Genomic DNA, 16,671 nt, shown 5'->3' with positions numbered 1-16,671 from the left:
TTCTTCGGCCCACGCATAGTCCACAAGTTGGCCTCCAAGGCCTTTCTCTTTGTGGGTGTATTGTACAAACTCTGGGGTATTCAAGAAAGAAGACCGGCCAATATCCCCAGGCAGGTGATAATGTCCATCTGGTCCAGAAAGCCTCCTCGAGTATTTGCTTTCTGATGGGCATGGCTCTGAGATATAAAGGTGCTTTGTGCTCACTTCTGTAAGCTCATCCACATAGCCCTTGGCCAGACCCCTTGTATCCAATCTTCTAGTCTTATTTCTTCCAGGCCCTGAAGCCATTCACTGTGTCAATACTCCATGTACCTCTGTGCCTCAGGTCATTTGTCCCTCTAAATGAGTAACAATTATACTGTTTTGCAGACCTGCCCACTGGGTGGATTTCCTTTACTATTGACCTTCAGTTCCCCCGAACACTTCAGGCCCATCTTTATACCAGTTTGAGTTCTTCCGTCTTTCCACAAGTTAGTCATATGAAAATTCCAATGTGGTTATAGGTGTGAGATGAGAGAGAAGCACCACGCAATAGAAGTATTGCACAAAGTCCATGACTGAGACTCTGGGATCTCTCTCTCTCTCTCTCTCTCTCTCTCTCTCTCTCTCTCTCTCTCTCTCTCACACACACACACACACACACACACACACACACACGTCCCTTCCTGATCTTCTGGAGCCCAATTCCAAATGCAGCACTCCAATCTAATAGTACATTACTCCTACACTATACAATGTGATCAAGTCAATACCCAGTTCATAATGGGCAGCTCCAGTGCCAGAGAGTCACTTTGTGTCCCGTCATCAGGGGTCCAGTTTTTATTAGGATCCAGTACCTTACTAGGGTCTATCATTATTACTTTTTTAAATAAAAAGTAGTTTCCTGATGGTGGCAGGAGCCACCAGTACATTTCAGAACCCAAAAGCTCTGTACTGAAACATTCCTATTTGGATTTTTCAAAGATTCCACATGGCATTATTTCTCATCATGGATATTTTCAGCCTTACTGGATCTCTTTGGTCATGTACCCAAGGGCCTGCGACACAGTCAGGATATTTTGAAGTGTCCCTCTTGCTTGTACTGCATTTGACACACTCACTCTGCTTCTCCACTAATGGCTTAGCATATATCTACCTACCTCTATCCATCTACTTATTTCTCTATCAATCATCCATCTATCAGATGGCTAGTGGCTGGTTAAGTACTAGAGAAAAAGTCTTAATGATATGTGCATCATAAATATACTTTAAAAACAATACTTATACACATAGATGAAAAAGGTCTTTTTGTGTATGTGTTATTTTACTGATTTCCCCTATTATTTGTCATTGTACCAATGTATGTTAGAGGTAGACCAACCATATGTGCCATTTTACACCTTATTCCACTGTAATTATTAACACCTCCTCCATTCTCAAAATATCCTATTAGCTTATCCACATTACAAGATACCAGAATTAATATATCCTTTTTGATATAGATAAGGAAAATGACAACTATGAACTCACAGACTATTACAGTTGGAAGGAAGTGCGGAGAATCATTTGAAACCTCCTCTTTCACAGGTGGAAGAATGTAAATGAAACTGTTAGTCTCAGAGTCACTAGAATACCATATAGCTTTCTGACTATAATCGCCATGTCCACTCTTTCCTCACCCCATATAATTCTCCACTCTAAAAACAAAGAAACACAAAACAAAATAACAAACAACAGAGTGCCTTGTTTGTTGAAGGTACTTAATGAACATACTCGTATGTTGAGTGGGTGGGGTTTAGCACCACAGCCTATTGACTTTTAGAATTAACATTTGTGAACTTTCATGTACTGTTAACGTCAAACTTGAACAAAGGATAAATTATAATTTAGGATTTTCACTTCTGAATCTCTCAGTTTGAATGACACAGTTACTAGGTATGCAGTGCCTGGTAAACGATATTCTCGAAAATATTTTCAAGTGCATAGTGGTGTCCAGTATTACGAGACTCATAGATATGGCTCCTGTGGTCCAGTCTGCGTGTCACTGCATTTATCTTAACAGAAATCTGGCATCAGCATTATAATTAAATAGTTACACATCTTTACTAAGACTTTGGTGTGAATGGCCAAGTAGATGAGTTGGAGAAATGCATTTTTAATCCACAGAACAATAATTTAAAAATAGCCCTTCTCTATCTATAAATATTCTCATTTATTCACAGGAACAACAGCTTCTGCTTTCAAAAGATGTTTCCTGCAATTGCTACCTGATAACAGTAAAAACAGAAATTTCTTTCTGAAAAATTCACTGCCCTGCTAAACACATAAATCTCTTACGAATTCATTGCTTTACTCTCACAGGAGTTCTATCTCTAAAACAAATCTTCTAGCCTGTCTCCAACTCCTAATTTTCCAAGAGTCCAACAGACAGACATAGGAAGTTGGGAAGAACAGACTGAATATTCAAATTTTTGAGTTAGGCCTCTTACACGTTAAACATTTTTTGGCACTTACTGCCAGCTATCCCCTTTTGCTCTGCTACCTACAAAAATAAAAGGCAAATTATATAAAATAAATCACAGAGGAGACAAATTGCTAAGGTCTACTTGAGAAATAGCTAATGCTCTATGGATCTTGGCATTCCACCCATTAAGTAGGACATTCTTACTAATACTTGATGAAGTAATCTTATGGCATATTTTTAGTCTATATGACTTGTTTTGTCTTACCTTGTTTAACTATTTCAAAACTAGATGTTTTTCTCTTCAGTAAAATTACAAGTTATTGGAGGTCATTACGATCCTCTGAACCTTCCATAACACAAAACACACTACTAAGTATATGACAAGTTGGAAACATAGACTATGGAATAACATAAAGATAAAATGAGATTAAAAAGAAAACATAAAAAATGCTGTGTGAAGAATGAAGAGAACTAATTGAACACAAAACGGGTCATAGGGAAACTGGAAAATAAATAGCCAAACCTGCTTTAAAATGTTTACGTATATTACGTAAGACATTAGCAAGAATATTAAATAGATAAATTGTTTTTTAACTGTGTTCCTTACACCCTTGGGGGTGTTGTGGCTAGAGGGACAGGGGAGGGTGTTGTACAAAAGGGAATTCTAGTAATGGACAGGCATTGGGCCTTTTTCCTTATATGCGACACCCACCAGACCCACCAGCTCCAACTGAATCTCTTTGATTAATATTGGAATTCCATCACAGTTCTGTTCATTAAAAAAAGAAAAAAAAGTTCCTGCTGAAAAGACATAAAATTAGGCTCAAAACTACCAAAATAGAACATAGCAAAAAAGAAGAGAAAGTTTAGCTTCTGTTTAAAGCTTCTATTTAAAACATAGTTTTAAAGTCTACTGATGATGTATTCAAGGGGGGAATTCCAACATGGGAAAAATTTGCTCTGAGCCTGTGAGAGAGACTTGTGTTATTCACATTTTTGTCCTACCACAGTCCTTAGTTGATGGGAAGTGTTCAATATAGGCTGCTGACTGAATGAATGAAAGATTTTCTTGGAGAGTATTGTGTGGAGATTTTCTTGAAATTTAACATAGAGTCAGAATATAAACTAAACCCAAAGTAGAATGCTGAGCTCTGCCCTAGTTAAAATGGACAGATACAATAGATAAAGGAGCCATTGTTGAGTCCTCTAATCTTGTATGATGTAGGAATGTAACCCTGGATTGGTCAAGTATTTTTTAGGGATAGAGAAAGATTTGAAAATATATCTTCACATGAAATTTCTTACTGTGATGGTTGATTTTATGTGTCAACTTGACCACAGGTTGTTCAGACATTTGGTCAAATGTTATTGTAGATTTCTATGCGGGTGTTTCTAGATAAAATCAACATTTGAATTGGCTGAGTAAAGCTGATTGACCTCCTTTCTTTGGGTGGGCCTCATGCAAATCAGTTGAAAGCCTGAACAGAGCAAAAAGGCTGACCCTCTCTCAATTAATAGAGAATCCTGCCTGTCAATCTGCCATACTGACTTTGAACTCAGACATTGAATTTTTTCCTGCCTTCGGACTCGAACTGAAACACTGGCTTTTCCTGGGTCTCAAATCTGCTTACCTTTGGACTAGGGCTATAGCATCAGCTCTCATGGGTCTCTAACTTGCCAGCTCACCTTGAAGATCTTAGAACTTGTCAGCCATCATAATTTCTCTCTCTCTCTCTCTCTCTCTCTCTCTCTCTCTCTCTTTCTCTCTCTCTCTCTCTCTCTCTCTCTACACACACACACACACACACACACACACACACACACACACACAATCACATCTTACTGGTTCTGTTTCTCTGGGGAACCCTAATATGCAACTATAGGCAGCAATTCCATCACAAAAATTTCTCTCTGCTTGGTGCAAAAGAATTTGGGAGGTGAATTGAGACGAAAACATCTAGAGGATCATGTAGGTGCTTTCATGGCTTTTTATTCCTCTCACCACATTTTACAAATACTCCATAGACTTTTTCCAAAAGAAAAATGACTATAGAGATGCTTAGCTTGTCTAAGGGACATGAACAAGAAATCTCTCTAGTTCTGAGGCCAAAGTTCCACATCTGAGCACCTATTTTAATATAAGTCTGAACCCAGAATGGTAAGCTTTAAAAACTTGGGTATGTAAATTCAAGAATTCCTGAAATTATTAAAATTTTTGTAACAAAGAATGCCTGAATATATAATAGTTAATTCTTTCACAAGAATTTTGTAAGACCAACTACTCTGATGAAAGCTTAGATACAAAAGGATAAGATAAGAGTAATAAAGACATTAAAATGTTATTTTGTAGAATAAAAATAACTATACAATTTAAATAGAACCTTTTGGTAGCTATCACAATCTAAAACTTCACATGGGTATACATGGATGGAAAGTTTAATAGCCAAGCTGCTTTCATTCATTATGCAAAATTAGACATTAAGTCAAGCCCAAAAGAAGTCATAAAAAAGTACCCATTAGGGAAAAAAAAAATACTAAATAGTCAATGAAGAATAGACTACATAAATGACTTGTGGGTGGCTTCAATTTCATAAAGTGACTGGGTGACACCATAAAACTGAACAAAGTTCAACTTGATGTCAGATCTCGTAGTATTTTCAACCCACCATTCAAACTGTCTGTGCTTTCACCCATACAGGAATAAAAATGACATCCATAAATCACAGCCTTTTTTTTATTAAAGAAATGCATTTTTGAAAATGACAATGTGCTTAATGTTGCAATCCACGAGCCACAATTTCACTGAAAAATGACTGGATATTCTGAGTAGTAATTCACTCTGATTTTCACTTGGCATTAAAATAAGTGAATTTTGTAGTACAACACACTTAAGGAGGTTTCAAGTTCTATGCTAAGACTAAGAATTGGAGAACAGTATGTACAGGATTTAGTTGCAATCACAGAATCTGTTTGCATCTGACAAACAGCCAAATTCTATAATTTAATTTTAGGTAACTGCATTAGAAACAAAATGAGGAATCATAAGCAGGTCTTATTCCATCCTAAGAGTCTATTTGCTTTTCCTGATAAAGGTGATTTGGTGTTTATTTACTTCTAACTAATGTCTTATTTATCCTTTGGAGTTTGTTTTAAAGTTATCAGATATGGACAACATCTATCTTTTTAAATCGTCAAGCTCAGTGTTCCACTTACGTTTAAAATGGTGGCATGTTATATGAAGTTTCTCCTAAGCCCACATACATTGATCACCTGCCTTTTTATCCTAGGTCGCCATGATTACTAACCCCTGACGAAGGGCTGGTGGAGCACGAAAGTGTGCGAGCACACTCATTCCTTTTCATTATTCCTGTCCATACTTTTAGACGTTGCAAACATTTCTGGGTATTTTCTCTTCCAATGCTCACCCCTGGACCTGCAGTGAGAATGTCACCGAGTTATACTTCGTAAGTAGATGGAGTTTAGGACGCGCCCCAAATGCTTGGCCGTAGGGCTCTCTGGTGGTCAGCATAAGACTTTCCGGGTGATCAAGGTTACTTTTGTATAGAATGTATCTCTTTTTTATTTACAAAACTATCCTCAGAGATAATTGTTCAGAGCTGGACCAAGCAAAATTAAAAATTCCGTTGCACCAGGCACATTTCAAGTGCACAATAGCCACAAAGCTCTCATATTAGACAGTGCAGTTTAGAAGATTTCCATCATTATGGAAAGTTCTATTGAATAACATTGCTCTGGACAAGTGAGAAGAATATAATTGAGAAGTAGGGTGACTTGTTTAATGCTATATTACTAGCTAGTAAGTAGCGGAATCTAGACTCACATTCAGGTGATGTGACTACAAATCTTATTCTCTTTTTTATTTTAATTCCTGATGAGTATAGTTTCTTCAAAGATAAGGTAGTATTCTTGAATAGGAGGACAAGACTAGAATCTGACCTGAGGGAGTCATCTGAATGTACCTTCCACCGAGGTCAACAGAGAGCTGGTTCAAATATTTGGCTCAAGTATACCCTTACCAGACAGTCTTGGCTATCGTAACTGCTGGAATGTCAAGCAACAAAATAAAATTCTCATTTATTATCTAGTCACTTAATGAATGTGAATGCAGGCGTATCATGCTGCCTTATGCCCAGCACTGGAGTAAGAACTTTGAGAACATTCAATCATTCACTGTGTACAACAGCCCACTGAAGTAGCTGTCGTTATTATTATCATCCTTATTTTACAAATGATGAAACTGAAACTCAGAGAAGATAGTAATCTATCCAAGAGCACCCAGATAGTGAGTAACAGAGTTGGGATAAGCCTAAGGGGTTTGTGTTTGGTGTCATGCTTTAAACTACTACACTAGATGGACTCGCCATTAGAAATATAACACAATCTCACTCCCACTAGAAATCACAGCACAGAACATATATGTTGATACTATCCACTTGGGAAGAAAAAAACAAAAGTTCTTCTATCTTTTGCCTATAAGGGTAAACTAGAAAGGTGGATGTCAGCCTTCTCATTGTCCATATTAAATTCCAATGGGCAGGGAGAAAGGACAGTTGTATGTTACTATATCTCTCTCTTTTTTTTTTTTTTTTTTTCAATTTATAGATGTCACTAATGGTTATCTTAGATCAGTGCTGGTCAAAGAGCTCTCTGTACTGATGGAAATGTTCTGGAGTCATGCTATTTAATATGATGGCTACTAGCCATATAGGGCTATTGAGCACTTAAAATGTGACTAAGGTGACTGAGGAACTAACTTTTTAATTTCATTGAATTTGAACGAATTTTAACCTAAATCTAAAGAGTCACATGGGGCAAATAGCTAATGTACTGGATAACACAGACCTAGATGGTTCCACTAAAAGTCAAAGAGGGCTCCTTTGTCTTCTAAACCTGCGACTTTCCCACTATTTCATGTACCAATTAATGAAACTTATCTCCTTAGTTACGCACGTCAGAATGCTTCTCATCCTGAGCACTTTACTTCCAGATGGAATCCATCCCCAAGTCCTGTTGATTTTAGCTCCTTAAAAAATCTCAAATGTATGTACATTTCTCTATTTCCCACCACCACCACCAACCTGGTCTAAGCCACCATCATCATTTGCCTAGGCAACTACAATATCTCCTAAATTGTTTTATCTTTCCACACTTGCCTCCCTTTTTCTAAATGTAATCATGCCATCCTCTACTCACAATTCCAGTTGTTCTTAGGAAAGGATTTTATTACTGAGTGCTTATTACATGCCATGTGTTATGCGAGAGTCTAGGAAGAGTACAACAACAGCAAAAGACAATTGACAAGTTTGGCTCAGAAGGCCCTAACCAATCTGAAGCCTATCATTCCAAAATCACTCTCAGCACCAAACACTTGGTGGGAGAAGACATGCCTAGTCTGCTTTTCTGGCTGCCTAGAATTTGTGGGACCATATAGTAGGGTTGCATACTTATGAGGTGTGCTAGGTTTGTAAGCTAAAGGAGGTTAAAATGAATTATAGACCTTTTTGTCTGAAACACTGTCAACATTCAGCTAAGATGAACAACAACAACAATAACAGCTGTGATATGTCGAGTGTCTCCTGTTTATATGATTCTTTACATAAATGGTAAGAGAGGTTTCCACATATAAAAGGCCTATGCATGTATGCACCAGGTGTTTTCATCATTAGCTCACACTAACCATATGCGTGTATTAGTTAATCCCTTCTTTACAGCTGAGGAAACTGAAGATTAAAACACTTAAATTGTGCCATGTCACATAGGTATTAAGTGGAGTTGGGGGAGCCAGGTTTCAAACCCAGAGTTGCACTTACACACACACACACACACACACACACACACACACCCCTCAAGACAAAACCCTATTGTCATCTTAGAGTCTTCTGATTGTTCATTTAAATACTATAATAGCCCTGCAGGATAAATGATAATGTTATTACCTAAAAAAGTAAATATATATTTATATATATGTATATATATTGAAATTGAGTGATTACATAATTTTAAAAAAATTACCAGTATATATCAAGTGGCAGATACAGTTTCTGAACACAGGTCAATAATTATTCCAGTCCTGTGATTTTAGCATTACAACACACTCTCCCTTAGTCAATTCATTTTAAACAAGAATCTTGGCACAATAGGAAAAAAAATGTGCTTCTGGATGAGTTTTGCCTTATTTGTTCCTGTGGGGATATTGTAATACCCAAACAGCAAAATCAAACACATATTTCTATCACCAGCTTGGTGATACTAAGCGCTCGACAGGACCTCTCATTAAATGAGACCAAGAATCCATAATGATGGACTTAATGGCACACAGCATCTGCCCTCAGCGCTAGGAGTTGGTAGGGCAAATGCGCTTCCCATGATAAATAGCATGCCATGCCGTCCTCCAACTGTGCATCAACATTGTATGAAGAAAAATGCACAGAAGAAATAACACCAATCAGGTATGAATCAACAGTGGCGTCCTGATGTGATCTTGTTATGTATCCTTTTTGGATCTCTAGGACTTAAGATTTTTCTCAGATAGAGCAAGCACGAGAGATAGAGAAAGAAACACAAAGAGAAATAAAGTGGAAGAGACACAACGTTATAAAAACATCTATGAGATTCATCAGTTTGAGGTTCATTTGATATATAAAATGCCTAAATAGAATAGCTGGCTCCCTATTACTTTTCCCCACTAATCAAGGTTTCTTTAAGGTCAGTAAAGATTTTCAGTGAGCCTTTATTTTATCTAAGTATGGGAATGCTGATAGAGATCTCAAAAAGCATGTGTTTCCGCCATGCCAAAATAAACAAGGCAGAAGATGAGGCTGGAAAAGTAGGTCTACTTGCCTTGTAGCCCATGAGACACGGAAATCTTGTCTGGTAATACATAGTTTGAAAACAGAACATAAATTATATTTCAGAATGTCAAAACATATTAAATGGACCGGCTGGGTCACAATATTGTAAAATCCTACTGTATATCTTTTTTTGTATAATGAGGATGTTTTTGAAATAGAATTTACCTGAATATATTCTACTCTTTTAGTTTATAATTCTTAATCCATACTTTTAACATTTTTAAAAAGGCACTCTTGTGGTATTATCAGTTTGAAATAAAATGAACCCATTTTTTTAATGAAAGTCACGAAATGCTTTAAGGTACAAGATCAGAAAATTAAGTATCTTCTGCATTTTTCTCAAAGTAGATATAGTGGTTAGAAAAGCAAGTTAACAGTATATGATACTATTAAAGTGAACACGTAGAAGCTGTTTCTGAAACATAGATCTCCGGGCAGCAACTAGACTTTCAACCTGGGATTTCAAAATATCTTACTGACCGTCTTTTTCTTAGATAAGAATACACTGCGTTCAAGAAATAGATTGATATATAGACATGTTTATCATAGTTCTACAATACAGTTCTAAAATATAGAAAACAGAATATTTGAACTATATAGTGTTCAACAAGTGTCTGTCTTCAAGTATTTTATCACCACAAATTTAGTATATGCACAACATTTACAAATACGAACATCGAAGACAAAGTGTGTACATTCTATCAAAGAAGTGGTAATAAAACTTTTATTTAAAGTTCATATGTCCCAAACTCTATCACATTTTCTCTACTGAAGTATTTTGGTTCAGATTTTTTATATTTTATTTACAAGATTGTTTCTCTGCATGATAAACACAAATATATATATAGAGAGAGATAGATAGATAGATATATCTATATATATATCTATATATATTATAAATATATATAATACATATATACATATATTATATATACATATATTATATATATACATATATACAAATATATATATACATATATATATATTATAAAACCTAAGAAAACCTTCAAGTTAATTGTTATAAAATATTCTTATCTTTTCTTCTAAACTACCAACGCTATGCCACGGAGTTTCTCTCTTTCCCCAACCTTGGGTTCACTGAAGAAAAATATGTATAGGAAAGAAATGAAGAAAGAAAAAAAGATAAAAATACATCATATAAATCAAACTAATGTTTTCCCGGGGAGTTTTATTGACCATGAGGTTCATTTTCCCTGAAATATTTCATTTCTTTAAAACTTTTTGTACCATTATAGGTTTTCAAACATCATTTTATAGTGTAGACATGTATGCCTTTTTGATAAAGCCAAATGCTGTACGGCCACCAGAACCTCCCTTCTAAACATATATGTGTGCACACTGTGATTTAATACCGTGTTTGTAGTTGTCACGGAGCTTCAAGGCTATGGGTATAATCATTTTACCTAATAACTAACATATTTCAATGTAAACTGAGCATAGCAGAACTTCGTAGTAGTACAAAAGCTGAAGAAAATTCTCAACATAAACAAAATATGTGGCAACACTAAAACAAACTATAAAAATTTTATAGGTTGTAGTCTGGCAAGACCTACATAACTTGTCTGCATGCAACCCAAGTTGAAGAATTGCAAAGCCTGAAGTATTATAAACACAGGCAAAGATACACATACACACAGTCACACACACACACCCCTTCTATGTATTTAGGAACTCTCAGCTGTCCTCAACATGTCACTCCCCCTTTCCTTCCATTATAATAACTCCATAATAAACCAGTCCCCATTTCCCCATCCTTCAAGTATGCTAGATCAAATAATTGGTCTGCTTTCCAATGCTAAATCCCCTATGCATGATGACTGTGGAGTAATTCGGTAAAATTTTCAGAAGCAAGGTGCTATACTGAGGACTTTGTAAGCCGAACCTCTCCCTCTTCCCTTCCCAACACATAATTCTAGTATAGTTCTCAAGATGTTAAATAACAAGACTGTCTCCAGAAAGCTCCTACTGGAAATCTGCATTTTATAACATTTTCAATCAAATTGTGGGAATCTGTAAGTGAGCCCTGGATTTTGAGGAAGTAAGGCCATAGCAGAAAAGTCATCAGTAGACTGTTGTGTCACAGGCTAGAAATAATGGTGGCCGGGATTAGAGTAGATGGAATGAAAATGTGAAAAACAAATGAGTTAGAGAGAAAGTGTGGGGTTGGGAAGGAGGCTGTGGGAAGTTACATACTTTCTGGGATTTGAATAAGACTAGGGTTAAAAGATGCTGAAAAAAAGAACTTTAGAGTACAGATCTGTCCAAGTTTTCCACTCAACCAAGAAAAAAACCGTTTCAAGTCCTTTTGCAGGACAATGTCCTGTTCTTATAATCTTAACTTATATTACTGTGTTTCCCCGAAAATAAGACCTAGCCAGACAATCAGCTCTAAAGCATCTTTTGGAGCAAAAATTAATATAAGACCCGGTCTTATTTTAATATAATATAGGACCGAGTCTCATATAATATAATATAATATAATATAATATAATATAATATAATATAATATAATATAATATAATATAATACTGGGTCTTATATTAATTTCTGCTCCAAAAGACGCATTAGAGTTGATTGTCCAGCTAGGTCTTATTTTTGGGGAAACACAATATGTTATATCATGTGAATTTTATATTATAATTTAGTTTTATATGATATTAATTTATATTACATTATAAAAATAATTCTTAAATTATTTTTTCAGTTGGATGGCATATATATCTTCAAGTAGATTTTCTAAGAAAGTTTTGTGGGTGACATTTTCTGAGCTCCTGCATATTTAAATATGTAGTTTCCATTGCCTTCATTCATAAAATATTCATAACCTGACCCTATATAATAAAGTAGGGTCACAGCCTTTACCTCTCAAAAATCAGCAGATGTTATTCAATGGGCTTCTGCAGACAAGTGAATGATTAGCCTGATTTTAGCATACAAAAGAAAAAAAAACTGCATAAGTTTTCACTATTTTTGTTTCTTTGTTTTCTTCTGCAAACTTTTTGCACTAATTATTCTTCCCCAAGAACACTTAAAATCATTTGGTAGTTTCTAACTCTGTGTCCTGCACATGTAACATCTCTCACCGTTTTAAACTTTTTTCACCTGTTTGGCATTTGAGAAGAGCTCATCATGTTTTATGTTCCACACTACTGATACTATTTTCAGTGCCATATCTGTTCTCTTCTGCTGCCTCTGTGGATTTAATTTGGCTGCTGCAATTTAAAGTTTCATTATTCCCTCCGTTATCCTTTTCTTCTTGGCATTTTCCCTAAAGGATGATGGTTCTTTTCTTTGACTTTCTGATTCTGTTTCATAACAACCACACCTTCATATGCTCTACTGAGATGGCTAGTCAATTCTCCTATAATATTTTTCTATTTCCCTTTTGGGTCTTCAGTGTGATTTTTTTCTCCTTTTCTTCATAACATTTTAAGGATTCATTGTTAAATTTTTTTAAAAACATTCTAATGATGGGACATTTACACAGAAAAGGAGTTGGAGAAACCAAAAGGTGTATGTAACAGGATGGTCATTACAGAGCTTAGCCAATTTTCAGAATCTATCAGGTTTTTATATAGCTTAGTTACATAAGATTGAAATAGGATTTTCTCCCCTGAACAATTCTCAGTGCATACTGATGACAGTTTCTAGTTTTGTCCCTTGCAAGGGAACTTTCCATTTGAAGGCACTGTTCCTTTGTCTCCATCAAAACTTCCCCTTCCATGTGAGTTTGCTTTTTTTTTTTTTTTTTTTTTTTTTGCTGCGAATACATAGGAAAATAGAGATACAGAGAAGAGAAAGGCAAGAGAACAGGATGGGTGGACGCCACTATTAACACAAGATGGGTGTTAAAAAAAATAGTAAAACAGTAATTACAGAGGATATACATACGTACAAAAATGCAATGGTTTAATGGCTGCTTTTTCCTTATTCCCTCCTCATCATTTCCCCCCTGGTATTTACTATCAGAGAATGGACAGACAAGAGATGTGAATGGGAGTGGGAGTGGAGGCAGGGGTGCAGGAGAGCACAGGGAGGCCTCAGAAGTGGTAGACATGCGCAAGTCAGCTGCCTTGCCTTGAGGGGGTTCCTAAACTGATGACCAAAGACAGATTGGGGCAGCAATAGGGGTCTTTCTCTTCACTTTCTTTCTCATGAGCTTGCTGTATTTTTAGATGAAATAGCATTAGTGGTCCATTAACTACGATTTTCAATCCCAAAACAATAGCCTAATGGTTAGCCATTGGGTTCTGTAGCATACCATAGTATGACGTTAATCGAGTTCAGATAATAGGAAACATCATTTTCCATTTTCTGGGTCTTGATAGATATTTTAGTGGGGAATTTAGAACGGCTAAATTAGATGTAGCTTTCAGGTGTCATTTTATAGGGTAAGGCTGAGCCCTAACTTCTTACATCTGCAACTCCTCTTCGGTGGTTCTCAGCTGAAAAAAAGGGGCGAGGTTCTGCCTGACACCTCTAACTTAGGCTTGTCTCCTGGGAGCCCTTCCTTGTCCTATAACTGCTGCGGGGAACAATTGTTCTTCCCATATGAATTTCCGTATGTTCACATTTCTGTATGAAATGTGACCTTTATGGGACTCTAGTAGGAGTGGTTCTTAGTGTCCAAACGTCAGAATACAATGGTGAAAATGATCATTCTTTTATGACTCAGGAGATCCAAACTCCATGCTCCTCTAGTCTAACGCATGCGCCTGCTTACCCTCCCTGGGAATTTGTTTTGCTTATCACCTACTCTTTGTACTAGTTCTAAGTGGGGACAGTACTGAATAACTTGGCTTACATTAATTCCTTCTTGCAGCAGGCGCTTTTAAGTAGCCTGTTTAGGTTCCTGTGCATCTTATAGCTTCTCTTGGTCTGAGTCAATACCTGTTGTCTGCTTTCTGTGGCCTGGTTATCCTCAATCTGCTACTCTCAAATATCCACTTTCTTGTCCCTCTTTCCAACTTTAGTTCCCTAGATCCAGGTTGTTTTATTATAATCCAGTTTTCTGTCTGATTTTCCCTAAAATCCAGCTTCTGTTTTCTTTTTCTTTTCTCCTCATTTGGATATATACTATTTTGGCAGGCATTCCTACCTAACAAATACGGTCACGCACGGCTAACTACAGGAATACATTCTGAGAAATATGTCATTAGGTGATTTTGTCATTGAGTGAACATCATAGAGCGCACGTACACAGACCTAGATGGTACAGCCTACTACACACCCGGCCATATGGCCTGGACTATTGCTCCTAGGCTACAAGCCTGTACAGCACGTTACTGCACAAAACAACATGAGATTAAATCAAGCACAAGAGAAAATGATGCAATCAATAGGTGCGGCAAACACAAGATATATGGGCTGCTGTTGGCAAAGCCCGGCTTCTGTTTTATAGCAAACTTTTTTAAAAAGGAAGTACACTCTAAAATAACAATAAAAGTACAGTATAGTAAATACACAAATTAGTAACATATTTGTTTATTATCATTACCAAGTATTAAGGACTGTACGTGATTGTAAGTGATACACTTTTATAGGATGGGCAGAACAGTAGTTTTATTTACACCAGTGTCACCACAAACACGTGAGCAATGCTTTATGTTGCTATGAGTTCCTGGCTGCTATGACATCAGTAGGCAATAGAAATTTTTCAGCTCCATTATAATTTTATGGGACCACAATTGCATATGCAGTCTGTCATTGACCAAAATGTTGTTAAGAGGCTTATAATTGTATTGTCCACGCTGCCAGTTTGCCCTGCCCTGTCCATGGTGGGCTCACTGGTTTGGGTCAATGTGGCATTCCTGGGGACAGCAGAGTCTACCAAAGGGGCACAACACTAGTAAGTACTTTAGCGTACTAATGTGAGTCTAAGGCAGAAATCCAAATTTTGGACATTTCACACTCTGTTGTATATTGCAGTAATTACAAAATGTTAACTATTAACAAGATTTGTTAATTGTCTGAGATTTAGGGCCTTAACAGTGTCCAGCGTAATGTAGAATCCAGCACTTTTAAAGTCACTGGAGGTGTATAAGGCAGAGAAACAAATCGTTCGATTAGTTGTGGCTCAGAGAAATTCTCATCAACAACCAGTTCTCACATGCTTCTGCTTTACTATAAAAGTGGATTTAATTTTGATGCATGACAATATTGTCCATTCACATAGCATACTTTATAAATCATCTCAAAGAGTTTTCAGACCACTAAGTTAACTATCTGAGAGTCTTGTTACAGATGAGTGGTCCAAAGAAGAGCCAAGTAGGAATTTCTTACAGAAATGACAACCAAAATCAGATGATGTAAAGACACACAGACACAAGGTCAAATCTCAGGTTATTGGCTATACGCCAAGTTTTTCAATAGAAATATAAAGCAAGCCACAAAGGAGTCACACATGCAATTAAAATTTTTCTAGTAGTCATATTTAAAGAGAAAAAAAAAAGCAGCAGAAATTAATAATATTTTTCATTTAATCCCAACTATAAAATCAGTCTTTTTTTATCGTTGTTGTTTATGTACTAATAATTCAAAATCTGATGTGTATTTTACATTTACAGAACATCTCCAATTAGACTAGTTATATTTTAAGTGATTAATAGCCACACAGGGCTAATGGCCTCCATACTGGACAGTGCAGATCTAAAATTTTATGCTATCATCATACTTTAAGAAAAAAGATGTTTTATAGAAGAAAATAAATAATGTGAGAGACAATCATAAATTATGTTCTCTTACCTACACAAATCTTCTTTTATGTGAAGAGAGATCAATTCCTTAGGAATATGAAAAGAAAGTATGCTCTCGGACATCTGCTCCCGGATTCGCATCCACTTATTGTCAGATGTGGGAAATCTATATAATTTACACACTGGGTTCTTCAACACTGAGGAAAAAGGGAAAAATAAAAGCTTAATGGTTAAATGATAAAGAAACGCACATTAGGTGAAGGTCAATTAACAAAATCATTAATCAGGGTACCATTCTAATTATTTAATCAAAATTTGTTTTTTATCATAAGCTATTAGTGTATTTGAATTTCTAAAAATTTTGTTCTTACATCTTATTTTGTCAGTAGTTTCTGGGACATATAGTCTTTATTAAATTAAAAATGACACATCAAATTCTAATTCATAAATGTGGCTGGCTACTGTGGTTCTTTAACTTACCACCTATTAATTCCTTTCTCGTCTAAAGATTTTCTTAAAGCATATATACTTATAAATATAGATGAAAATATAGGCATTGATACATAACACACACTTTGAAAAATTATATTTCTGAATTTCTTCTCATCACTCTTAGTTAACTTATAGTAGGTGACAAGTG

The 16,671-nt window shown here is 36.0% G+C and overlaps 1 protein-coding gene across 8 annotated transcripts in view; it reads right to left on the bottom strand.

The window, feature by feature from the left end:
- INPP4B (inositol polyphosphate-4-phosphatase type II B) overlaps positions 1-16,671 on the bottom strand; it is a 579,259-nt gene that overhangs the window by 136,776 nt on the left and 425,812 nt on the right. For all 8 annotated transcript variants that reach the window (XM_074338475.2, XM_019730782.3, XM_074338478.2 and 5 more), the window contains one exon: positions 16,081-16,228. In XM_074338475.2, the coding sequence (XP_074194576.1) occupies positions 16,081-16,228 (148 nt within the window). The remainder of the gene's footprint in view (positions 1-16,080; positions 16,229-16,671) is intronic.

The sequence above is a fragment of the Rhinolophus sinicus genome, chromosome 15 (genome assembly GCF_057876585.1).
Source record: "Rhinolophus sinicus isolate RSI-liver-muscle chromosome 15, RSI-T2T, whole genome shotgun sequence".
NCBI classification, from domain to species: Eukaryota; Metazoa; Chordata; class Mammalia; order Chiroptera; family Rhinolophidae; genus Rhinolophus; species Rhinolophus sinicus.
Note: the sequence above shows the minus strand (reverse complement) of the source record. Positions and strands in the feature narration are given on the sequence as shown.